The sequence below is a fragment of the Lissotriton helveticus genome, chromosome 1_1 (assembly GCF_964261635.1).
Source record: "Lissotriton helveticus chromosome 1_1, aLisHel1.1, whole genome shotgun sequence".
Classification (NCBI taxonomy): Eukaryota; Metazoa; Chordata; class Amphibia; order Caudata; family Salamandridae; genus Lissotriton; species Lissotriton helveticus.
The window spans coordinates 683760123-683786996 of NC_136057.1; the positions used below are offsets into that span (position 1 = coordinate 683760123).

Here is a 26874-nt window from a genome sequence, read left to right on the forward strand (position 1 = left end):
TGAACAATGAATGTTACCCTAAAGTAAAGTTTTGCAGGGTACCGGATTTGCTTTTTTTTAAATTTTACTTCAGTTAGCATGTAAATAAACAATTTTCTGTTTATTTAGCATATTTCTTTTAATGCTGGTGCTTGCTGAAGCAAACAGCAGTCCAGTGCAGTCATTCAGCAGGGGGAGCTCATGTAAAGGTTTGGGGGAAGGGGCTTGCACCTCCCCATGCTGTACTTTTAGTACTACAGCCCTAAAGGAACACCACCAGAAAGCAACTTTTTGAAATCTCAGTCATCTGGCACTGTACTGTACGCCCTCTAAAAATGCTCTTGCGGGGTCTGCCTGCTTAAAAGCATACTTCCTCTCTTGTAATTCGACCCTCAGCCATAATGAAACTAAGCCATTAACAGCCAGACCCCTCGCACTGCATTCACAGCCAGGCCCCTCGCACTGCATTCACAGCCAGGCCCCTCGCACTGCATTCACAGCCAGGCCCCTCGCACTGCATTCACAGCCAGGCCCCTCGCACTGCATTCACAGCCAGGCCCCTCGCACTGCATTCACAGCCAGGCCCCTCGCACTGCATTCACAGCCAGGCCCCTCGCACTGCATTCACAGCCAGGCCCCTCGCACTGCATTCACAGCCAGGCCCCTCGCACTGCATTCACAGCCAGGCCCCTCGCACTGCATTCACAGCCAGGCCCCTCGCACTGCATTCACAGCCAGGTCCCTCGCACTGCATTCACAGCCAGGTCCCTCGCACTGCATTCACAGCCAGGTCCCTCGCACTGCATTGGCATAGTCGTCAGGTTGTGAGGAGGCATGAATATTTCTACACTCATTTTTGAAAAAGATCTGTTTTAAATCAAATACTTCTGAATGTATTTATCTATTAGGATGTACTAATGTGTTATGCTGCTGCATGTTAATGAAATTCACTTTTTTAATTTTGAAGACTTTATCATATTTTTACAGATTTGTTGTAAGATGTATTGAACAATGAATGTGACCCTAAAGTAAAGTTTTGCAGGGTACCTTATTTGCTTTTTTTTTTTAATTTTACTTCAGTTAGTCAGTAAATAAACAATTTTCTGTTTATTTAGCATATTTCTTTTAATGCTGGTGCTTGCTGAAGCAAACAGCAGTCCAGTGCAGTCATTCAGCAGGGGGAGCTCATGTAAAGGTTTGGGGGAAGGGGCTTGCACCTCCCCATGCTGTACTTTTAGTACCACAGCCCTAAAGGAACACCACCAGAAAGCAACTTTTTGAAATCTCAGTCATCTGGCACTGTACTGTACGCCCTCTAAAAATGCTCTTGCGGGGTCTGCCTGCTTAAAAGCATACTTCCTATCTTGTAATTCGACCCTCAGCCATAATGAAACTAAGCCATTGCTCAAGGACATTAAGTTTCTTTTCCTGACTCAGTTGTCCCGGTTGAGGTCAGGGAAAGACAGTAGCCTATTGCAGATCGCTGCGACAGGTTTCATCTGGATTACTTCCCTCAAGTATTACTCACTGATGATGGTATAGCACAAGGCAGAATCCAGTCTCCTGGTGGTGTAACCACTTTTCTGTCACCGCAGAGGTAAACTCTATACCTATTTGATCAAATTAAATTCAGACACATCAGGCAGAACAAATAAATCCCCTTTTCCATCCAAATGAGGAGAGCTTTTACCCCTTCTCCTACTCATGGGGTCGGCCACCAACAGGGCTGTTATCAATGGCTCTAAAAACTTCTGCACACCCACATGGCACAGAAAACACACTCAGGCGGGAACAAAAATACAATAACCAGCACAGACACAGGTAAGCCATCTCCTGTGCCTCACCAGCACGCCATGTTGAGGAACGACCTCGGAAGCACTATCACACTAAAAAGTTTACACAGGCTAAGAAACAGAGACCTAATATGCAGCACTGAAGACTCACAACCATCTTCACAAACATTTGGCCTCATGCATTTCTTTTAACTGTGCTTCCTGTTTGTTTGTATGAATCACCAAAATCGATTAATTATACACTTTCTGAAACCATCATCTCAGCCGTCAATCAGTCTGTATAATCAGATAGAACTCTTAGCATGCACATGTTCTAGTGAATGGCCAACTGTTCCTTACTCCCATGGCTTACCTTATTAACTTCAGGTGCTAAAATTTCTATCTTTCTCAATCTCTGAAAAGCATCATAATCTGTTTCAGCAAACAATCGAATCGGTTCACCTCGTTCTCTCAACCTCCGGATCACCTGCAAAGGTCAACGAAATAATTAAGTCCAGCACAAGTATCATCACTGCTACATTCACATTATTGTAAAATGTATTATAGACCTAGAGTTATCAAACATATACCATTATGTGTCTAGAAAATTAGAAGGATAAGTATAAGGAAGGGATGGGATGATATTCAAGCTATTTCCACCAATTAGTCTTTTTTCTGGTTTTAAAAACTGCCAGAAAAGGGGGTTGGTGTCTTTCCATTCTTTGGAACGTTGAGACTGAGGAGTACACTCACCAGCACCTCAATTGCGCTAACACTCTTAAAAGGTCTTGCAATGCCATTTTAAATGCCATTTGAAGAAGAGTAAAGTTTGATACATTTCTTAAAAGCCATTAGATTCATATCCAGGAATGTCAGAACAACACTGGTAGCTTAAAGAAGGAACAAGGCTTAGGCTATGGCTAAATTGAAAAGCAAGTAACTCAAACCCACTTGTGTGCCTACATAATGTTTAGATTTAGATACAGAACAAGTGGATGCAACTGAACATCAGCAAAACCAATATTTTGTTGGGAACTAGAGATCAATTAACTAACTCAAACTTCCCAGATTTAATCCATCATTGCTCCCGACACAAGTTGTTCCTGAATCTTCAGGTCAGAAATGTGAGCTTTATTTTACATTTTTCAACAGGATGAGCCTTTATTAAATAGAGGTATTTAGACCCTAAACTACATCTCCTTACAAAAGTGATATGCCCACTCAATATATCTCAACAACTAAATTAATCCAGGGAGAGAATCACTTATGTTTTTATCCACTAATGCATTACATCATGTAGAAAAACATCAGAGTGTATCCATTTAACAATATTATTTTTTATTATTTTTCTATTTGCCATCATCAAACCAAAAGTGATGGGATACAATACATGTGGGAAATATATCTCTTAAGGTTTCAATTAAAAATATTAGAAATTCTGAACATCATAATGATGATGAAGGCAATTTTGGAATCTCTGATACGAGCATGCTGTTGATACTGATTCGACATGGAGAGTAACATAATACTTTGGTGTTAGAATTAACTTCCTGAACTTACACAACATACTGAAAAGATCACAAACGACTGGGAAAAAATACTATCTAGAAAAAGATGTATGTATCCTGATGAAGACTATCAATAGGAAGGCAAAACGTTGAACGAGAGGACAATAAGCAGCTGAAAAGAAGAGAATATGGAATTAAAAATCAAAAGTACCACAAACAAAAATATTTAATTACCGTGCAATGTATAACTCCACTGTGGCAAAAGAAAAAATTAGGCACGATAGTTGAAACATGTAAGGTTGGGATGAGTTTACAGATGTGCGATATATTTTTTTAGCTGTTTTTGAAAAATAATTGTATAATGAAGCAGCTACACCGTGATAATTAGTGGGTATAAAGAGAAAAAGGTTTATTGCCTGGCCCATCTCTTTTTATGATAATTTGTCAGTTATTGTGCTAAATTCGTTTGGACTATCCATTTTATAAGGAGACACTTTATTGTAAATGCCACACTTTCAGTAAAGGTCAGAGTTATAAAAGCCTTGTTTGTTGAAGCAAATTAGGATATAATTGGAGAGTGCAACCCAACTGATTCTCAAGCTACATGTGGTCCAAAATTGGGGTTAGACTGTTGCAGGAAAGCGGAAACAAGACAGAAGCAGGGAACAAGCCTTGGTACTCCACACAAATGTTTGTACAACCCTATGTTCTCTCCAAGGCAAAAATCAGGTTTCATCAGAATCTAACAACTAAAAGATTTTCCAATAAAACTGGTTTCCCTCAACCCCTGTACAGTCTTTTCATCACAAGCAGGAGGAATTTGTTTACCAACCATCACTGGACTTCTTTGGCTATTTGAACGTTCAGCCCCAGTCCCTAAATTCAGTCCTATCCACAGGACCCACATTTCTTCTAAGACAACATATTTAGCAGCAGGTATGCACTGTGTATCATGTGCTATATGAGATAAAGTGCCTACAGCTATACATGAAATGGATATTGAAAGTCACTCAGGAATCAAAGGATGGTACAGACAAACCAAACAAAAAGCAGAGTTCCCTAATAAGGTCACGGAACTCTGAGGTGACATCAATATCCTTTTCAATATGGCGGATGGTCTTTTATTCCTCATATCACAAGGTCACACTATCAACCTTTCCACAAACTGCTTAAATCTCTGGTGTCCTGGACTTTTATTTGAAAGAGATAGTATGCTTGCAGACATGAAGAATGACAGCAGAATCTTTAGTGTGGAAGAAACAAACCAAAAGCCAGTTAGTAATTTGCTGCAAAAAGATATTAGGTTATGTTTAATTAACTCGGATTAAGGATCGCTGTAGCTCAGAATGTGTAGAAACATGCCAAGTGGCTATCTCTCCTGTAATGGCCAACAGCGTGCAAAAAATGAAATATGTTGCCATACAGATCTCTAATTTGCAGACCACTATTAATTTCATAAAATACAGATCAGAAGAAAGAAAGGGCAATTCTCTTTTTCATTGTTTGAACTGCTACTGTAATGATGTTCTGTGATCTGATTTTCACCATGGCTGCTTGCTTCGGATGGAGGCATGATGGCATATAATTGCATATCTAGGTAGGCTGTATTTCTGCATCGCAAACCTAGTCAAAAAGCAGCAGAGCAGGAGGAGCCAAGCCGGCGACCGTGATGGCCGCCTAGGATCTCAGCTCCGCCGACCGTCTTATTCTTCACGCTCATCCTGTAATTTATCCTGAACCCGTGCCACAATTTTGCTACGGGGAACTGACGCTTCCCCCGGTGGTGTGCTCCCGTGCTTTCTACCAGCTGTAGACCCGGAGAAATGCCCTCGCTCGGTCTCCGGCCCCGAACAGACATGGAACCGGGGCTTCGGGTGAGCATGATGGCCGGCCCCTGACGCAGCCACAGTGGCCATCTGCTGCGGGGCGGAGTCGGCCTGCCGGAATGAGTCGACTTACTTGAAAACACCTTCGCCGCAGCTATCCGGCTCACCGAGCGGACCGAGTACTTGCGTTACACCATTGACCCAGGTGTTCATATTTCATCTTTTCCTGCCCGTGTGCCGCTCGGACACTCCTTCTTCCTCCCGGTGTTGTTTTGGGCGACGTCTTGGGCGTCAGGTACGCTGGGCCTGGGTATTGAGAACTCTGGTGTGTGATAGCCGTCCTGGCGTCTGTTGAGTCTGCTTCCACGCTAACGTATATTGCGCCATGGAGTCTGCCGCTCCTTGGGGCACGGCTCGACCGTGCTTATGTGGGCGACGGGATGGTGACCGGCTGAACGCCCTAGAGCGCAACGTCCTGCTTGCTGCATCTTAGCCGATCGGGGAGCTACCTGTGAGGAGGAGTGCTGCGGCTCATGGCTACGTGGTGCCGCCAGGGATCGGGGATGTTATGGCGGCGCTTGGTGCCCTGCATGTCGCCCTTGATTGCATCGCCCGTGACCTGGGGAGAAGGCTGGACGCCATGACTTCCGCTGCGAGACACGCTGTGCGGGATTGTTCTCGTGTGCGGGGCACTGGGCCACATCTTGCACCCGGGCGGAATATACTGTTTGCTCCAGCGGACATGGTGATACTGAAGTACCGGGATCACACAATACCCTCTGGGCCGTCTGCTGCCGGTAAGGAGGGACCCCGGGGTTTTGGCTCTGCACCCTGGGTGGGGACTCGGCTCCGGATGCTGCTTCCGCCATTTCAACTGTGGATTGATGGGATGCCTCTCCCTCTTCTCCCGGACTTGGTACTATTGAGCCAGATATCACGCACTGGGGACTTACAGTCGTGCAAGGTGCTTTTTCACACTGACTTTGACTTCACATTCTTGTTCCCGACCGACTGTCGTAGGCAGCCCAACGGATTATCCTGGTCGCCCTGGTCTCCCGAAATGCCCAAAATGGCGGATGGCCAGCTGAACTCTATCTTCAATTGATCGTGCGGGCCAGGGCTGAGGGTGCTTTGGTGCCTTCTGGTGTTTGTTTGGCCGGTGACAATTTGGGACACGCTTCTACTGGTATCACGTCTAGCGTCATGTGGCACTGTATGACTTGCATTACTGTATGTTAATTGTTTATTATTCCCAGGATTGAACCGTGTGAAACTCGCGACAACTCATTAGTATTTGAAGGGGTCTTCGTGATGGAATGTGAGGGTTTGAGCTGCACTGGATTGGACATTGAAGCAATGTTTCTTTTGTCTTTGTTGGGTTATATCTATGGGGGCGAGAGCCAGACGTGGTTCTGAGTGTTTGCTTTCCTTCTCTGCTGTCTGCGGGATGGGCTTGATGCTTCTGTGGTGCCGGGAATCGGGCGGGATGTTCCTTTTTCTGATTGTTACTCCCCTACGAAATGTTTCTTGATTTGCTATAATTTGCTTAACGTTCCGGTACGGGGTGTTTGCTCTTTGCCGGGGGATGGGAGTCAGGGAGCTCGTATTGATTTGTTACATTCTCCTCCTCCATCTTTTTTCCCTTCCTTGGGGTGTAGTTTAGGGAGCGACAGGCACGCTGCTAGTGGGGTTAGGTCGTAGCCATCGGCAGGGGTGTAGGGTGGGGGGGGGTTTATTTTTATTTTCCCTTGGTTATTTTCTATGACCGTTTTATTTCCCCTTTTCCTTCTTCACAAGAGCTGTGTGCGTTTTCTCCTGATTCTTCCCTAAAGTGTATTCGGGTGTCCCATGTTTGCTCCGTATATCCTGTACTTCTGGTGGGCGGGTGTTGTTGATGGGTGATAGTTGTCAGTGCTGTCCAATTGCCTGCTTTGGTTCACGCTGCATTTGATTTTCTGTTGCTTATGATTGTACATTATTTCATACCTTAATTTGCCCGTCCACGACTGTGCTGAAATTCGTTTATTGACACCCGACATATCTATGTATATAATTCCTCGTGTTATAATAATAATAAGTTAAAAAAAAAAAAAGCAGCAGAGCACCATTCAAGGTCAAAGACAAACATAAATTCAAGGAGTAACAGGAGATGTAGCTGGTTTGTTGAAGGTTAATGCACTGTTATATAGTATTCTACAAAGAGGTGCAGCTTCAACTCGTTCACAAATTAGAGCAGCTTTGTGGCTGTCCTGATGGATACGTGAAAGTTGTTCCAGATCGTGGATGCATAGATAGAAATGACTTGTGCCTTGTTTAAAAAATAAATAAAATCATTACATTTCTTAGTCTGTAGTCTGCTAGTGACCTGGATGCAGATGTGCTGAAAACAACCAGAGATGTTGAGCTTGAATGCAAAATAAGCATGGGTGCTGGTTGTGATGGTTCTTTAAATAATGCAGCTGGTTTTGAGGATGGTGAGGGCCGGAAAGGAGAACTAATGGAGTTTTAGCAGGATGGGTGTGGTGTGATCAAATTTGTTCAGGCCCTAGATGAGACAGACTGTGGCATATATGCTGCATTTAAGGGATCCCAGCCATGGAGCAGGTCATCAACACCACGCAGATGTGTGAGTACAAGGGTTAGACAGTAGTTCTGAAGTCACTTTCTGGAATAAACGGTTTCACTTTCTTTAGAAGAGACAGCATTTATCAGGCCATCTAGGTTTAAAAAAAAAAAAAACGTGTTCTTGGAGGGTAAGTTTGGTATACAAAGTGAATCCAAGTGACCTGGCATTTGGTGAAAGTCAGGGTTTGAAGCAGTCAATGTTCATGTCATTCAGTCAGGTTGTTTGTGGTTATTGGCACATAACTGGAATTCTATCTTGATTAGGTTGAGCTTAATGTAGGCACTGGACAACGAGGTGTGAATTATGTGCAGGCAGTGTCTGAGGCATTGAATGTCTGAAGCAGAGGAGACTTTCAATAGAGTTGTGGATTATGGGAAAATTGGTGAATCCAAATGTTCAGATCTGGAAGCACCAAGCAGACCCATATATAGGTTGAAGATGATAGATGAGATTGCGGAACCTGGATCTTTCGAGACCTGAGGGGCCCATGTGAAGAAATTGGTGTAAGTTGGAAGGACAGAAAGAGAACCAAAGCACAATGCGGGAGACTCATTGGCGACTCTAGGGTGCATAGGATGGTAGGATAGTTGAATGTGTCCATACATATCAGGTGGCAGAGATCATCTTCATGTGTGGGCAAGAGGGTATCAGCTACCATAGTTTAAAATGTGTAAAGTAGCAATCTCCGAGCTGCAGTTGATCCGGAGCCAGACTGGTAGTTGTTCAAATAGTTAGCATTAATGACATCACACTACAACTATAATAAGTTACTACAGTAGAGCATCTACCTCTATTATTACAGGCGACTACAAACATCACAACTTGAATATAATAAGGATGTTGGGGGAAGGGTTTTTCTATAAGAAATGAAGGAACCTATATCTTATATTTATTGTCATCATCATTCATTTGCATATATGTAAATTATATATAAACTATTCTTTCTTAACGTATCTCCTCCGAAAAGACAGACATTCCCGCAAACCCCAGGAAGTAGGTTATAATGGAAGTGAAAGTGTCCTAAATTAATAAGCTCTCTCTACAAAAACAACAGTCAGGATACAAGGCAGCCATATACAACGCATGGATGAATAGAAATATAGACATATGGGTTCCATTTCTATGTACATTCTTACCTCTTGCCTAGAAAGAGTCATCGGTAACTTCTCCTCTGCCAGCTCGAGCTCTAATACAGGATTACTGGAGGACGATGGCTGCTCTTCCTCGTCATCATTTTCTATCTATATAAAACAACACATTTTTATAACAGCACAGTCACAGATAAAAACAGAATAGCTTCAGAGGCAGATGAAAAAACAACTTACTCAAGCAGTTTTAGGAGTTTGCTTCCATGATACTGAGGGCAAAAAGTATTGATTTCACTCACATGACATTTACACTCAATATATTTTCACTCATTTTATGAATGCCCAAAAAAAAAGCCTGAACATTTTCATTTAATAATTAAGTGCATATCAGGAATCCAAAATGTTCTGCAACCATATGAACATCATCTATATCTCAACCAAGGTCCCTTTGGCATTGAAAAAGACCTACCATGCAGTGTTATTTTTATTTCTTTTTTAAAACTGGGACCGGTATAATATTTCATCCCAGCTGACTCCATTTAACTCAACTGTCTTGGGAACTAAAATAAAGGTAATCATTTTGGAGCTCCTTTTTAGGTTGAGCCTGGGCAGCGTGCATGCGCTGCGAGGCATGAAGTATTGAGTTAGGCATTTGAAGCTCCGCCCACTACCCCGCCCATATGTTTAATTGGTGTTTGTCCTTGTATTTCTTAAATGCTGGCTTCTGATTCATTCATTGCCTTGTTAGTCCCTCCTTCCTACCGCCTTGGCTTCATTTGAAACCTCCCATGGCGACTGGCCCTCTTACTTCCGATGTTAGACTGTACGTCTTATTTAGTCTGTATGCACTATTTACTCTAATGGGTTTGCTCTACTGTAGATAGGAAGTGCTTTACTTACATTCAGTGTGCCATGCACACTTTCACTTTTCCGATTTTTCATTCAGTGAGTCATGCGCGTTTTTGTACTTTCCTACTTTTGCATCGTTTGCTCTGAAAAATGTAATGTACACTATTTTTTAAGCAAGCACTGTACAGCCTGTATGTTTGATATACTCCCTGCATGGATATGTACAACAGATGCAAGGTAGCGAGAAGCAAGGCCACATGTAGCGAGAAGCAAGGTCAATTAACACGGAATCTCCTGCAGCAATACTTAAGCAGAGGAAAGTGTGAAACATAAAAGGGGCACCTGGATTAATCAGTTTGGCTCATTTTAGGTCGAGCCTAGCGACAGCGCACATGCGCTGCTTGCGCTGCGAGGCATGCAGTAGTCGAGTATGCTGTGGAAGCCTCGCCTTTTCTCCACCAATATTTTTGATTCGCTGGCGTCATTGCCCTTGGTAAATGCTGGCTTCTGATTGATAATGAGGCTTGTTAGTCCCTACTTGTTACCGCCCTGTCGCCATTTGTAATCTCCCATGAGGGCTGGATCTTTTACTTGTGTCGTTACACGGTCTCCTTCATAAGTCGCTAAGCACTATTTTTTTATTTTATTTGTAGAGCAGTCCGCTTTCACTTTAGGGGCTGCACTTGTTTTTTTTTATTAACTTGCCGCACTGACCGAAACGGAGCATCTCTACTCACTAATCTAACAAGCATTTGCAATGCGAAAGGTCTAGCATTTACGCAAGTATGAGCTCTTGACATTGCAAATAACAATGACTTTTATTTTTGTTTTTGTTTTTAAAACATAAATAAAAGGCATTGTCATGTTGAATGCCAATAGCTTAAAGTCGCGTAAATGTGAGACCTATTGCATTGCAAATGCTTGTTTCTACCTGGACTGACTCCCGAATAGCCCTCTTGTTACTTTCCAGATCCAAAGTTCAGTGTTCTGAAGCAAATACAAGACTACATGCAGCTCTGTTAAACTGTATCATGACATAAGAGTAGGTTACAACCATATCTTTTTTTAATGGCACTCACCCAGATGAGGAATAGAACAAATATTAATTATGGCCTGGTGATAATTTGTTACTGTCCAGCCACTTCAGCGTGCTAGAGTAAAGCGAGACAACATACATTGGTAAAAAACAAATGTATGTTGATTAAAATCTGTAGGTCTTGTTCTCTGCTACTGTTCTAATGCTGACAATTATGGCACTGGTGTGTGCACAGTGAGTATTAAGTAGAGCAGGTAAAAAGACTGTACATCACAGACAGCTAGTGTCCAGTCCAATTGCAACGTTAGTTCTCCTTGTAGTCTTCTTTGATCACTGCGTCTGATTACATCTTGATGCAACAGCATTCCACTGTGCATCTGACTGGTTGTATAATGGCTAGGCGTGTAATTCTCCTTTTCAACTGTAAAACTGTATTGTAAAACCTCTCGTTCTTATACCTGGATATCGGGTGGTGAAGTGCTAGTGTCTAAGGTGTGTGGATGGAAAGGTGTGGTCTTTGTTTTGATCCTATGTGCGAAGTGTTTCCACGTTGTGCCTGATGACCGCTGAGGTGCAATAACCGTCTTATAGTACGCAGTGTGATGGATGAAAAAGATTAACAGTTTATATTTTTCAGTATGCTGCCAGGTATGAACAGCTCTGCAGGGCACTTTATTGTATTTCTTAGGATCATAGTCCAGTGGGCTGGTTACTGCACAGGGTTGTGCAGTCTGAGACTTTAGTTTATAGTCCTGGGTGGGCGTCAGTCAGAGGGAGAAGCGGCAGCGAGATCTGCTGGGGTGGACATTCTTACTATCATCCTGTGGAAATCGCAGAAATTGCTGTTACCATAAGCTGAAGCCATTTTAGTTGTGGCACCCATTTTGTTAGCCATGGGATTCTGCCGTCTTCACTGTTGCCTGCCTCTCTATTCTGCTTGAGTCATCAACTGTAGTTAACCCCTTCCGTACTGAGCCAGAGCACTGTGTGAGCTCAGAAAGTCCCGTAGCTGCTAGAATGCACCAGTCTTAGAATGTAACTGTCAGGCTGTTCCAACTGATGTAAGCAGTTCTGTCTCCCCTATGCTGACAAAGTGGTTTCTATCTGTCCATGTTAGTCAATGGCTATTCCTGTATATGCCTGTACCTTCTATTTGAGTCTCCATGCTTACTGAGCAACAAACTGGGTATATAAGACCCTTGGGTTCTGTATTCCTTGTACTACCTCATACAGTGCCCGAGGGTGTTGTATTGATGTAGTCCCACTCATGAGTGATTAATAAACGTGTTATTTGATATTCCAGCTTCACTACCAATCTCTATTATGTTGGTTTAAGGACCAGTGGACAGATAAGGGTGAACCCTTGCACCGTGGGCCCCTAAAATGGCTCATTTCCCAAAATTGGCGCCCGACTTGTGGGGCTCATCGGAGACGCGGCCATCCAAAGGAGCGGTCTTGGCGGAGGAATGGAATATTGCTGAGGAGGTACCCTGCATGAGGAGACTCTGCTTTGCAGACCGAAGTGACTTCTGCGGTTGCGATCTGATCCTCCAGGTGGTGCCCGTCTCGACTGAGATCTCTTTTGGCGTTAGTGTTGCAGTGACCATTAGGTCAACCCAGAGCTTGGTAGATGGAGGCTGGCGACTTTTGTCATTTAGTAAAATTGGTACTTAGAGACACGGAGCGCTCAAGTGTTCCGCCAGGCCACTTGGTAATTCGTTCTCTTCTTGCAAAGGCTTGGGGGTTTTACCCTGTCTTGTTTTGGTTGTGTCTGCAGACCACTGTAATAGGCATGCCTTATGATTTGGTGCAGACACAGAGTGTTTGCAAACACTCTGCCAGACCAACTGGTAATTCGGCGTATTTTGGAAAAGGTCTGGGGCTAGAGCCTGTCTTATTTGGTTTTGGATTTGCTTGGCCAAGATTCTGGTTTTGTTCGTTTGTGGCAATAAACAATGGGGTGGTAATGAGGAGATTTTTGTTTAAACTTTTTATACTTGGGATAAATACTATTTGATTAGAATATTATATTTTATTGTGATATTTTTGGCATGCCTGCTCCTAGCACACTTTGTAGAAAGTGTTGCTGTCTTGGAGGTACCAATATGGATAGTCAGCCGGCTCCCCTAGAGGGGACACTTAATAGGTTTATGTATTTTAAATATGGTATTTCTTCCATAATGTATAGTACACTATGGAACAAATATACAAAAAGGATCCTGATCTACAATGGCCAGTAAATGGCTGATTTGATTTTAAGAAGATTAAGTATGTTGAGCAGTGTCTGTTTCAGAGAAATAGTCGTCAAGATGTGTTTGATTGTGTATTTACAATTGGTTTGCTTTGAGTACAGTCTGAGGGCAGACTTGTTTTTGTTCTTGTGTTGATTTGTGGGTTGATTGTGTATTTGAGTGTCTGAGGTTTGTGGACTGACACCGGTGGTAATGCTTGTGAAGTACTTGTTTGAGTGAGTAGTGACTGTGCTCTTTGTCTAAGGATAGCTTGCCTCAGCAAGCTGTGTTGTGTGTAAGGAGAGTGTGGCCCTTTCTTGAAAATGTCTGGAATGAGCTCTATTTGGTTTGTTGTCGTCATTGTGTTCTGCAGATGTCATTGGAAGAATTATACTTTAAATTTCAAAGAATGAATTATATAAAATATGTTAAGTAGCTGCACGCTACTATGGAAAGTAAAAGCAGTAACAAAGTATAGATGTGTGATCATTCAATTATTATATTGCCACAATGGTAAAAAATTAGAATTAGAATTAAAACTAGAGGCAGAATTGCCTAGCATTCCATATAAAAAGAGATACCACTTGTAAATGTTATCTCACAACAAATAAAGCACTTTGAGACCTTTGGGTATAGCAAGAGCTAACTAACTATACTATATCTAACTATAATATACCTAACTATACCTAGAAAAAGGCACTCAATAGGTAAAAGTAGGCCTCACAGAGAAAAACGTGTGTGTTTAATACAACTAGGACTTAACAAAAATTAAAAATAGATGCCTAACATTTTGTTAGTACTGCCTATCAGCTGTGCAAAATTTTACAGCACAATCCTTAGATACATCATATTAAATATTAAAATGCATTCACATTATACGAGTAATTGGTTGCTGCTAAAATAAAAGCATCCTCCTTTTACCACAATGGAAATGATCAATTTTGACTGGCTTGTAATGCCTGGTTTTTAATAGAATGAACGGAGCCTCGTTCCTAGCACCAGAAAGAGAGCTTTTATCAGCTGTTCAACCTGTCTGTCTGAAGGACGCGGTCCGTCAGAGCAGAGGGAGGTAATGAATGGTTTATCAACTTTTTGGGGTTTCTGTGAGGACATTAGAGCATAGCACATTGCTGTCACATTGGAAACAGATAGCATTTTAAGGGGCCCTGTGCCATTAAATGTCAGACAAGATTTATCAGTCCTAGAGCACAAGGCCTTCTCTCCCGAAAAAGTGTAGAAGCTAACAACTGCCGGTCGTAAAATACAGCTAAATAAATAAGACCGGCTTTACCCAGGCACAAGCTACAAATAAACTCTGTGGCAACTAGGTTTTAAGGTAGTACAAAATGGCACAAAAGCACGTGCATTAAAGACTACTAATTTTGAAAGTTAGAAATACAGCTTCATTGTGGATAAAAGAGAAAAAATAAAAGTAAGGACTTTCTTGTTACTTTCCTAAGAAGCACATCTGTGGATCTGATGGTAAATAATTACTACTTTCTAAAGGGTGGAACAAACTTTCTATGTTTCAGTAAAACTTCTGTGCTTAGTTTCAAAAGAAGTTTTGTATGTGTAATAAATAAAAGCATTTAAAGACAAAAGGAAAAGGAATGAGGCTTGTTTTTGATATGTAGAAACAACAAAAGGGTTAGTAATCATAATTCAAAAAATGACTACATATAACATTATTAAAAGTCATTGCACTAAAATCGTTTTTGCATTATGATGCTCTTTATAATGTCTAATAACACTATTGTGAAAGTTCAATAATATTTAGCAATGAAGAAAATTACCCTGTGCAAAGTGTGCATTAAGATTTCAATGTCTAAATGGTTAAATATATTGTGCATTAAAATTAAAAAGGTGAACATTAGTTTCTCTAACAATGACAATATTACTGTATCTTAGTGACAAACTTAAAATATGATTTTTAGTTTGGCCTAATGGCTGCAGTCTCAAATACAATTAAAAGTTTACAAAAAGAGAAGCTCTAGAGACATGTGAATTACATCGCGCACCTTAATGCACAATAGTTCTGGGCACATTATGGCGTTCTGAAAAACAAAATTTTGGGCCACTTCTTTAGGTGCTAGAACGCATAGTGCACAAGAATAAACAAGCATTTGCAATGCAATAGGTCTCGCATTTGTGAGAGTTTAAGCTATTGAATTGTAAATTACAATGCTTTTTAATGATCTGTTTTGATAATTAACACATAAATAAAAGGCATTGTCATTTACAATGCCAATAGCTCAAACTCTTGTAAATGGAATGCTTTGGCTGCCATTGTCAGGGGCTGCTTGTAAAGTGAAAGCACGCATGGCGCGCTGAAAGTTGCAGGAAAGTATTACGTGCCTGCAGTAGGAGAAACGCATTAAAGAAAATAGTGCTTACAAACTAAATAAGACGTACAGTGTAACAACCGAAGTAAAAGGTCCAGTCCTCATGAGAGGCTATTATGAAGACAATGCGGTACTAATGAGAGACTAACAAGCCTATTAAGGAATCAGAAGCCATCATTTTCAAAGGAAAATGACATAAGACAATGAAAAATAAGCATGAGAGTGGGCAGAGCTTAAAGTCCGTACTCAAATACACCATGCCTGGCAGAGCAGCGCATGTGCAGCCCAGGCTCGGCCTAAAAAGGAATCTACCCTTTGACAGGGCATACATTGAAAATTGAAGGAGTCACAAGGCCGCTTACTTTGTAAGAAACAAACTCCTCTTGGCATGTCTAAAGTAGGGAAAACACAGATTTAACCTGTTGTTTTGCAACTAGCATCTTATATTAATTTGAGACCAAGAGCTACAAAAAAAATAATAATTTTAAATGATAAATTATGGGATAAATAATAACGAATATGCAGGAACAAAAACATGCACAGGTCATTAGTAGGCTGCGGGAAATGTAGCGTTCAGCAAATTCAGAAAGAAACCTTATGCTGTCCAAACATAGCAGACCAAGCATGAAGTACATTAAGTGGTAAACAGAAACTACAATTCGGCTAAGAAGATCACTGTACACAATCCACTGGTGGTGGAGTGGGTGTTGGAATACATCTCACAGCGAAGCAGGTCAATCAATAAAAAATTAAGAAGCACAACTGATTGGTACAATTTATGTATGAAGACAAAAAATGCAGTTTTCTAAGAAAACAGTTAGTTGCTGAATTGAAAAACATGAAAGTGCCAAGATCACTGGTACAGTAGAGGCGAGTGTCACTCGGCTACAGGGAACAAAACACGTAACCAACTGCCTCTGGTGTTAACGAGGGCAAAAAACAGACTACTTGCTACACAATAGCCGTAAAAAGTCCCTTAGCATACATGCATACTGTCTATCATTAGCACACTACAATTTAACATAAGAAAGCTAAATACACCATACAAATGTCAATAAGTGGGCAGATTTCTGTGTTAATTTTTACCACAAATACTGATAGGTACGATTTAAGAATTTTGACAAGTGCGAGGTGGCATTTGGAGAAAATAATGTGACATGAAGTGATACATGATGAGCGTTCTCACATGTGCCAATATAAAATGCTGAAACATTCGGCTAACATCATGTGCATTAAAGAGTTGTATCTGAAGTACGGTCAGATGAATGGATGTTCTCATTACAGGATCTTTTTGTGTTATTACTTACGAAAACTGCGCGTTCTTCGGTCATTCACTAGTATTGTGTGTGAGTGTAATCAGGGGCGAGTTCAACAAAGGAGCAGTATCGCCTTTTGTTAAAAAGAAAAACGTTTGGTCATAAAGCACTAATATTTGTTGTGCTAAAGTACTATTGACATGCATGCTTGTGTGCAGAATAGTATAGTACAAAGTTGGCACTACATTGTGGTTCAACTGCATTACACGCTGATTTGTGCGTGAAGAAATTACCTGATATAGCAAGCAGTTTACTTTCAATAAAGTCATGCATAAACATATCCATGTAGGATTTTTAGATTGTTTAATAAGAGACACCAAGCTATTGCCCAAACCATACATTTTCTGACATTTCAGAAGGTATTCTATAAACTGAAGTTTCCTTTAACAGAACGTACACAATTAAATTTGTGGTAAAGGCGCTGCTTTGGGTGAAATTCCTGGTTGAGGAGCTGTGGCTAGGGCGTGTGAGAGGGGTTGATTGGCACAGAGCACACCTTCACAAAGCTGGCGCGCGCTGACCACAGCAGCAGAAGTCACCCCAAGAAAATAGGAAGCGTCCAGCATCTGATGAAAGAGGCCGACCAACTTTCATCTCAAAATAATTGAAATACAGAGTAAAGGCTCGAGGCTCAAAGAGGCCTCTCTGAACAGCCAGGCCCACCTCTCTCTGCCCTCTCCTAAACACTTTCAAATAATCTGGAGGTTGTACAAATGTGCTGGGCAAGAACAAAATGTAAATTAAATTCATTTCTGAAACCACGATCATTTATTTATCGATTGTGGTGTTTAGAAATAAAAGGAATCGAAAATATACACTCTCCCTACAGTTCACGATTAGACTCACGCTTGGTCTCGTTAACATGGTGAAAGTTTATATTTGACATTGTTTTTGCATATCGCAGTCTTGACAAGTGACTGGGCTTCTAGGCGCTGTTCCGAGTCTGGCGTGATCGAGCCGTTTTTGTGTTGTGAATCATTTCAGAAGAAAGTGCAGGAGGTGTTGGGGAGGAGGAAGGAAAGAGGAGGGAAGGAAATAATAAAAGGGATGATGAGAGCACGAAAAAAACTGGAGAGAGTTTGCGAGCACTGAAAGAAAATAAGGCTTGGGAAGGGAATACAAAGCGATGGAGAGAGGACAACAAACTGACCAGCAGTGGCCTCGGCGTGCAGCAAATTCTAAATTACAAAGCAGTCTATGTAAAAGGAGGAGTGTGGCCCAGGGGGACGAGAAACAGGCAGGGCCCTATTAATGCAAATAACAGATTTTGCCTGGATATCTACTATTTAAGAGCTCTTATGATTTATGCTCATTAGCCAAACACATTTCTTTATGTTTGTACCACTTATTTATTTATACAATTTTTTTAATTCTTATGTTTGTTTTATCACCAAACCATTTTTTTGTGTGAAAAGGAAAAGATGGTGCAACATTTACATATACTACAAAGACACTTTAAACAAATCTATTTACATTCAACTACATTAAATAAACTATACATATTACATCACAATACACACAATTATATACAAGACACATTAAATCAATTGTAACTTAAAGTGTAACTCATACAGTGAACAAATCAATTTCATAGATGATTAAAAGAAATATCTATGTATCTATAAGAGCATGTATTCAATAAACACAGGTTTCATCTATACAAGGAAACAAATCTCTTTCTGTTCCTCTATGCTCTTTCTGATATGCCGACGTGTTTCGAATCTTAGGTTATGATTGCCTAGATTCTCATCAGGGCTCTCTGATTCTCTGTACGAGATGTAAACAAAAAAATAAATAAAACTTTTTTTTTTAATAAAATAAAAACTGTTTGTTCCACAAGTTTTTAAACTAGCTCTAGAAGTCTGCTCTCTAAATACCTTATGAGATGGTGATACTCCTCATCTGCTATATCTCTTTATTTCCTGATCGTGGATTTCTTTTTAGGACTGGGGGTTCTCTGTCAAAAAGACATTTCTGCATCAGGACTGTGTTCTTGTTCAATGCACACTGGCATCCATATTTAAATAGAAAGTGTGTGGACCTCACTACTTATAGACAGCTTTAACTCGGCACCAAAGAATCAGGTCCGCCATCCGTGTGGCATCGTACTGAAGTGCCGTTGGCTTTCAAAAAAAATTTGCCCTGAGGAAGCACAATCTGGGCGAAACGCGTTGGCTGTCATTTCTGTCAAGATATTGTTTGAAGACTGCAATAAAAATATTTGAAGAACAACTTGAAGGACCGCTACTCTTTTTGTGAACATATATGAACACGTTTTGGAAAATAACTTGATTTATGCACTGTATTCCATATTGTTGCCTCTCTGTTCTCTATTTTGTTGGCCTGGATCCTCCGTAAGGAGCAAACCCCGGAACGCATTGTGGCTCTCCGAGACGCACATGGGACTGTGGTCCACTCGGAAGGGGGCGATTCTTGAGACTCTTAGGTCCCACCTTCAGCAGGTATATACTGCGGACCTGGAAGTCTCCGAGGCCTCTTAGACCCCCTATTTGCAGGGGCTGACCCTCCCGTCTCTCTCTGCAGCCGCTCAGAAGGACTTGGATGCGGCACTGACAGCGGACGAGGTGCGGGCAGCCCTCGCCCGCCTGCCGCGTGCAAAGTCACCGGGTAGTGACGGATACCCGCTGGAGTTTTACCAGGACTTCGGAGCCATGATGGTGCGTCTTTTGGTGCAGGTCTACGCTGAAGTTTTTGAGACCGGAAAACTTCCACGGAGCATGTCCAGTGGCGAAATTTGTATGATCCTTAAACCAGGGGGGGACAAGCTCGACCCTTCTACATATCGCCCTATCACCATGATCAACACTGACGTAAACATTTTGACTAAGATGTTGGCCACCCGGTTGGCCCCGCATACGGCGCAGTTGGTCCACCCGGACCAATGCGGCTTTATAACAGGGCGTAACACCACAATGAATCCGAGGCGTTTGAACCATATCATACATGAGGTTCAGGGGTTGGATGACCAGATGGTGATCGTATCGGTTGACCTGGCCAAGGCGTTCGACACCGTGGACTGAGCTTACTTGCAGGAGGTTCTCCGGGTGGTGGGCCTGGGCCCAAACTTTTGCCTTTGGGTCCGTATTTTGTACAGCTCCCCCAGAGCTCGGGTGAGACTGGGAACAGCGCGTTCAGAGGAGTGGCAGTTAGGACGGGGTACACGACAGGGGTGTCCCCTTTCACCACTTCTCTTTGCTCTAGCGATAGAGCCTTTGGCTGTCCGGATCCACCTGGAGATGTCGCAATGGGGCATACAAGTGGGTGACACGTGTAACATTGTCTCCTTGTATGCAGACGATGCCTTGTTTTATCTGAAGGCCCCAAGGGAGGCGCTCCCTGTGTTACTCAGTCAGTTGGAACGGTTTGGGGATGCGTCGGGACTGCGACTCAACAGACGTCAGTCTTTGATTTATCCGTTGTTGGGGTTAGGGTCGGTGTCCAGGGACGATTTGCTGGGAGACGGATAGTTTTCGGTACTTGGGGATTCAAGTGGCGCCTACGGAGGCGAGATCCCTGGCCTGTAATATTGATAAGGTGCTTCAGTCCCTGCAGCGCTCTGTGACCTTTTAGAACACCCTCCCGCTGTCTATCATGGCCCGACTTACTGTCGCTAAGATGGTGATGCTGCCGAGGACACTTTATATACTGCAAAATACGTTATGTCCCCTCCCCCCTAGGGTCTTTCGTACACTGAACATGCTCCTTACGTCCCTACTTTGGGCGAACCGGCGTAGTCGGGTTGCCCTCCACACAGTGGTGAGATCCTATGATGAGGGTGGCCTGGAAGCCCCACGCTTTGACCTGTACTATTATGCTGCGCAGCTGCTACGGCCGCCAGATGGTTTGCGGACACGGATGTCTGGGAGATGCAGCTGTTGGCGGGGAGAGCGACAGTGCAGGAGCTTCAAGTGGCGTTGAAGAGAGGTAGGGGGGCAAGCGAGACTCTGCCCTACATCGTGCGGCATTCAGCAGACATTTGGCACCGCTTCGTTGAGAGGGTGCTCCGGGCAGCACCCTTCCACAGGGACTTGCCGCTTTGGATCCTGGCGCCTGTGGTGTCGATGGAGCAACAGATGTCCTTTCGGGCCTGGCGGGAGGGAGGCTGTGAGACCCTGGCAGATCTATATCCAGCCGACACCTTCTTGTCATTTGAACAGGCGGAGGAGGCTTTCGCCTGGGTAGAGGACAGTACCTGCATTACCAGGGATTGCGAGAGGTGGTGCGGTCACTATGGACGCAGTATCTAGAGATTCCCTCAGTGACTCATACCCTAGACATCATACTGTCTTGTGGCAGAGGACGTCGTCTTATTTCCCTGCTGTATGTGGCCATGCGTAGGGATTCTGCCCCGCCGGTTCCCCCGGCGTGGGCGGCCTGGGAAGTGGATTTGGGCACCCCGCTAGAGCAGGGTCCATGAACGCGAATAGGGGCCCTTACAAAGAAGGTTTCTTGTAATGCGCACTTTAAGTTGATACACTTCAATTTCCTACACCGCACCTATCTCACTCCGATCTTGTTGCAGCGTTACTCCCCGGGTAGGAGCGATGATTGCCCCAGATGTGGCACGGAGGTAGCGGGGTTCCTACACCTGGCCTGGGGTTGCCCAATGGTCCAGACTTTTTGGGGGAAGAGAGTGGAACACATGGTTGTCATGACAGGGATCCGCATTACCTTGACACCTTTACACTGCTTGTTGGCGTTGGTACCTAGACCAAAGAAACGGAAGTTGTCTTATAAATTGATGCAATTGATGCTGGTGCTGGCCACGCGTAAGGTGGCGATTACTTGGATGGGCCAGAGGGCCCCAGAGGTTCCCAGGTGGCTGAGTGACGTGCGGGAGTGGTCCCTAGCGGAGGAGACACATAGGCAGAGCTGTAGGAGGGACGAGAAGCTGCAGGAGGACCTGTTGGCCTGGCGCGTAACGTGTGCCACGATAGGGGTCTTGGAACACGCCTCCCATAGTGATTCAGAAGGGACGAGTGGAGAGTTATTCTCACCAATGGGTTCGGGCACTGAGGAGGACGATGGAGACGCCCCCGGAGTCACGGTGGAGGTGGGGTGAGGTGTGGGACCTGGCCCAGTGCTCGCAGGACGCTAGCTGTTGTCTGATTATTTGCAATGTATCTTGGGTAACTATGTATCTCAGTGTGGCCTTCGGCAAACAAACTGTGCCTTAATGAGTCAGTCGATGTGCATATGTGATGTTTTGATGCCAAATGGGGGGATGTTATTGTTTGCTTATTTTTCGCAAAATGACAAAAATAAAGTTTAAAAAAAAAAAAAGAGGGGTGGTCTGGTGTACAAGAAGGTGCAAAGGCATAGGGGACATGAATGGGGTTGGGTTGAGGAATTAGTCTGGTTGTAGCTTGAGGTGGAAATTGAGGGTTGGGTGTTGATTAGTGAAATGTGAGGTTTGAGAGGAGGGTGCGTTGGCTTTTTGTTGTGGGTGGCAACATTGTAGCTTTTGTATGTGGTGATTTGAATAGGGTAAGTAGGGCTTATGGGGAATTTTCAACCAGGGAAAGAATACTTGCAGGGAGCCTGTGCTATTGCTGGATAACGCTTTAGTTCAGGTCATTGTTCATTCCAACTTTAGAAAAAAAAAAAGAGGAGGGTCAGTATTTTTTTCAAGGACCAGTACCTGCCAGTCATTATGTGCGTTACCAAAGTTGAAGGCTTTCATAAATAGTCCCTGTTCAAGAGCTTCTGAAATCTTTGAAGGTATGGTTCAGCTCTGTATCCAGCAGTAAGGCATTTCACAGTTCAGGGCCATGACTTTAAAGAGATCTGACTGACAGCGCCTGTGATCTACTTCTATGCTGTATTTTCGTCTGGGGTTTCTTGAAATCTGGGCTGTACCTGCTGTGTAATATGGTACAAGTTTCGGAAAGTACTCTAGGGTCTTTGCCTTAGTACACCTTATGCAAAGTACACAGGATTGTGAAGATCCAATTCATACCACTTGCAAAGAAAAAGGTCTTTCAAGACAGTTGTGTGGTCATTATTTTTAAACTGAGGTTCAAATTCGGAGGCTTGCTTCGAGCTTGATAATATTTTGAGAGTGGCCAGTAATGACCATTCAGTAGTCCAGCTTTGCCTTCAACAAGGCTATGGTCAGCTCCACTAGGTGGCCGGTTTAGAGAAGCAGACAAATCTAAGCATCAACAGATGGTGGCTAATGTTGGAGTACTCCTTGTATTTGTAACATAAATGAGATATTCCAGTCTAAAACAATATCTAGTTTTTTGTTGTTGTGGGTACTGGCATTAACCACAAAGAGAATTGCCAGTCAGGAGGGAGTGGATCATTCACTGTACCACTTGTTCTGTTTATCTTTTTAGTGTAGAAGAGGTGGTTCTTCCTCATACAGACAAATGTGGTCAGGACAGATGTCCTTGTTATAAGTAGAGTTATTTAACTCTAAATGTTAACTTTGAGAGAAATAATGCAAATCGAGATTATAAGTGTCCGCAGGGCCGTTAATTATTGGGTCCAAAAAGTAAGGATCCGCTAATTTCATGCCAGAGACAACAGGCTGTAGGTAAGGGGCTGCAGGCAGCAGCATTGCCATTGGCCAGGCCCATCCCAACTACAGCGCCAACCTGAAGGAAGCATTCAATGCTCACCACACTCTAAAAGAAAACAAAACTGCACAGTAAAACATCTAGTTTATCTAAGTGTTAGCAGTTCTCCATTTCGGGGATAAATTGTAATGGCCAAACTTTGCAGGGCAGCTACCAGCCAGTAAACTTATTTCCACTCCTCCGGTATCTGCACTGCAAATTTTGGCAACCTTGTAATGAGGGCCACAGCAATGCCAGCTAGACATTCTAGCCCATTTTCCAGGACAATAAACAGAGTATGAGCTGCATACATCTAAATTAGATGTTGATAGAGCTTGCTCATCTGGGCTAATGGGTACATTTAAACACTGAACAGAACCGGCTACAGAGCTGACCCGCAAGTATATCTCAAGGAACCATACGGTTGGAAGAGTCAGCAGACAATTCCAATTTATTGACTCCACCTACAACAACAGATTTGATCCAATCCAACCATCAGTAATGCCTCACATCCACTCCTACATATTTCCAATATATGTTGGTCCACAAGGACTTATGCAACTGAGACGAGAAAATGTATAAGCACTATGTGGCTCTCTTCCTTCACTACAGTAACTAATAAGAATTTGCTTCAATCGCCTGCCAGTTTGAGCAGTTGTGGAAGTCTGGTGAAGGTTGAACCACTACAAATAACTGTAATTGGCCAGATACTCAAATTATTGGAACATCTGCTACTCGATAGTAAAGAAGAGATTTGACTGTGCGGCATATTCACATAATCATATTGATCAAGATTTCAATTGTAGTGATACTGTAAACACGGATAATAAAATTGTTTGATTGTTACAATATTTTGTTCAACTTATATTTTAGAATTTTTTTTATTGGCGTAGATCAGAGCTTTCCAAACTCTGTGTCGGGACACAGTACTGTGTCGCCTGCCATGTGTGGGTGTGTCGCCTAATGATGCAATGCTGCCAAGGTTTCAGATTGCCATGTGCGATGAGAATTTCAGGGTTACGATGAGTGACATTTCAACGAATATGAGAGACACTTTCTCCCGAGGAAAGCAGCAGAAAAACCGGACTCTTTATTTTCTTCGTTTCCTCAAGGTGAGCACTGCGAGCGAAGGCTAACAGAAAGAAGTGCAGCCGCAGTTTAATTACCAGCTCACGCATCAGCTGAGCATGTGGCTCGTCCTTCCTCTTGACGGCTCAATTGCATACTACAACTGACAGTCTGTGAAACTAACAGATCGACTGCTGAAGTAAATCCAGTCTGTGGGTGGAAATGTCCACTCATCCTGATTCTGTGAATCAGTAGCATTTCTTCCTGCAGGTCAGTTTTTTGTGCACATAACCGCAGCTTACATATGAGAAAACATTATAAAGGGGCCCGAAGGGATTTCCCAAGATCACACAATTTACTTCAATGAGACGCTCAGATTAGAATGCAGAAACTATCGCAGTCAAAAACGACTAAATGATTTACCCAATATGTACAATTTCAGAAATAGTGACAAAAAAGGGTGAAATTCTGTATTTGACTCATCAAGCCTTGATCTTAAGGAGCATTCATCTGAAGGACGATGCTACCAAGAAATGATTGTGTATCTGACAAAAGCGTCTGCAGAAAGTATATTTGGGTTACATGGAGCAACATCTGCAATGAGTACACAGAGATTTGATCACAGATTAATCGAGGATAGGTACTAGTAAGTTCAGTTGGCCCTGTGAGTGAGTGTGAGCCTGCTAGCACAGTTTAGCTAACAGTGCGAATCGTGAAAATCGTTAGTGAAATAATGCACCATTTGCCCATTGTTTTTTCAAAATTTCTTCAGGTGGTTCGGGCTCGCTCGCTACACTGCTTTACCGTGTCGCGAAATGATGCATGTCTAGAACGTGTGTCACCAACATCAAAAGTTTGGAAAGCTGTGGCGTAGATATATGCCATTTTATACGATTAGATGAGTCTTGTAATCCAAGTATAGATTAACTGGAAACAAAAAAAATCTGCCACGAGAGGTGCATGAATAGCACACACCCTGAACTCACATATTTCAGAGTGCTTAAATGCAATAAATAGAAAGCCTTTGCAATGCATTAGGTCTTGCATTACTGAAAGTTTGAGTTATTGCCATTGCGTTATTATTTGCTAAGCCAATAGCTCAAACTTTCAGTAATGCAAGACCTATTGTATTGCAAATGGTTGCTCTTTATTGCAATTAAGCATTCTGAAATTCTGGAGTTCAGGGTGTGTGCTATTCAAGCATCTCTCATGTGCCAGATTTAAACAACTAGAATGTTGCTCCTTGTAAGAATCTATGCCACATACAGGGTGCACATAACAACGAATTTGCCTCTAGATTCACTAATGGCATTGTTCTCATCGGGAGGGGGGGGGGAATCAGGTTTAAAAACGTTCTCCTTTAATAAATGCCTCTCAGTGCAGTGATATTACTGTTAAGTAATATAGCTGCAAAATAGTATACTAACAAGATGGCCCCCAGTATATTTTCCCAGATTATTTTTTTTTGCAGCTTTCAAGAGTATCTCTAATTTTATTGTAAAGGACAGTTCTCAAGTTCTTTCAGCCAAAATTGAGAGGTGAGAGAGAGTGGTGGCGTCAAACTCCTTCATGTACTTTAATATATTTTATTGTAGTACGTCTACTGTTCTCTTGGGACAAGGACAAGAATGCGCTTTGAGTGTGGACTTCTGTGCATGTTTGTTGTAAGTTTGAAACCCGGTATCAATGCGGCAACGTCAATGTTTGGCTCAAAGGATTCTTAAGTGCCCTGCCACAAATGCTGCTGGTTCTTCTTGTGCAATGGAATGTGAGGGTGGGAGGCGCTCTTTAACTGCCGGGGGCTTCTTGCTGGAGATCACATACTGCCTTGCCTGGAAGGAGAGACTTATCAGCCACCCATCTTGTCCGGCGAAGCTTTCCACGACGACCACAGTTTCTAAACCCTTTAATAATGCAAATTACTTTATGAATTACGATAACTGAAGCACTGACTTTTCTCCGATTATGGCTTTTTTAAAATAACATTTTCAATACAATCACCATTAAGATTGCAGAGGTCAAGTGTTTAGTGGTCACAAAATTCACTCACCGTGCAGACCTGTGAAGGTCTAATACACAATAGAGGCTGGGGTGGACTCCAGTGTTCAGTTAACTCTGCGCGATACCTTTCTCCATTTTACAAATTAAGCCAGTATTCCATAGCACCTAGAGAATGGTTGGTTTGTATGGAAGGCTAAATATATGGGCTAGCTAGATTCTAAGCACTTTCACATTCCAAATGGATTATACCGAGGCACAGGAGGCAATGGATTTGTCCAATATCGCACGTCGCTCAACTGTGGAACACAGTAGTGAAAAAGTGATTTGAACAGACAATCATTTAGCCACTACACCAACTGCCTCTTTCACAGCATACACTATACACTGTTCAGCTTTACAGCAGTCTGTTCATCTGGGTGGATGTACATCTAACTGGGGGAGGGGGCAGAGCTGCTCGTCATGGGTCCTGCACCTGAGATTGCATCAGAAGTTCTTGTCAGAATGTCCTTGCATTTAATGGGATAGCACGGACAGCTTGGAAAGCTGTACTATATTAGCCACCTTTTGCTCTGGTTATCAACCTAGCCTTCGCCACCTGCTTAATAAGCATGAAACGCTGTCGGATTTAGCGCAACTTGTATTACTTGA

The 26874-nt window shown here is 42.8% G+C and overlaps 1 protein-coding gene across 3 annotated transcripts in view; it reads right to left on the bottom strand.

Moving 5' to 3' along the window:
• The window catches only part of PRPF18 (pre-mRNA processing factor 18), a 297642-nt gene that overhangs the window by 190715 nt on the left and 80053 nt on the right, over nt 1–26874 (bottom strand). For all 3 annotated transcript variants that reach the window (XM_078674214.1, XM_078674213.1, XM_078674212.1), the window contains 2 exons: nt 8848–8952; nt 2125–2238 (listed from right to left, as the gene is read on the bottom strand). In XM_078674214.1, coding sequence (XP_078530340.1) covers nt 2125–2238; nt 8848–8868 — 135 coding nt within the window. In that variant the 5' untranslated portion in view covers nt 8869–8952. The remainder of the gene's footprint in view (nt 1–2124; nt 2239–8847; nt 8953–26874) is intronic.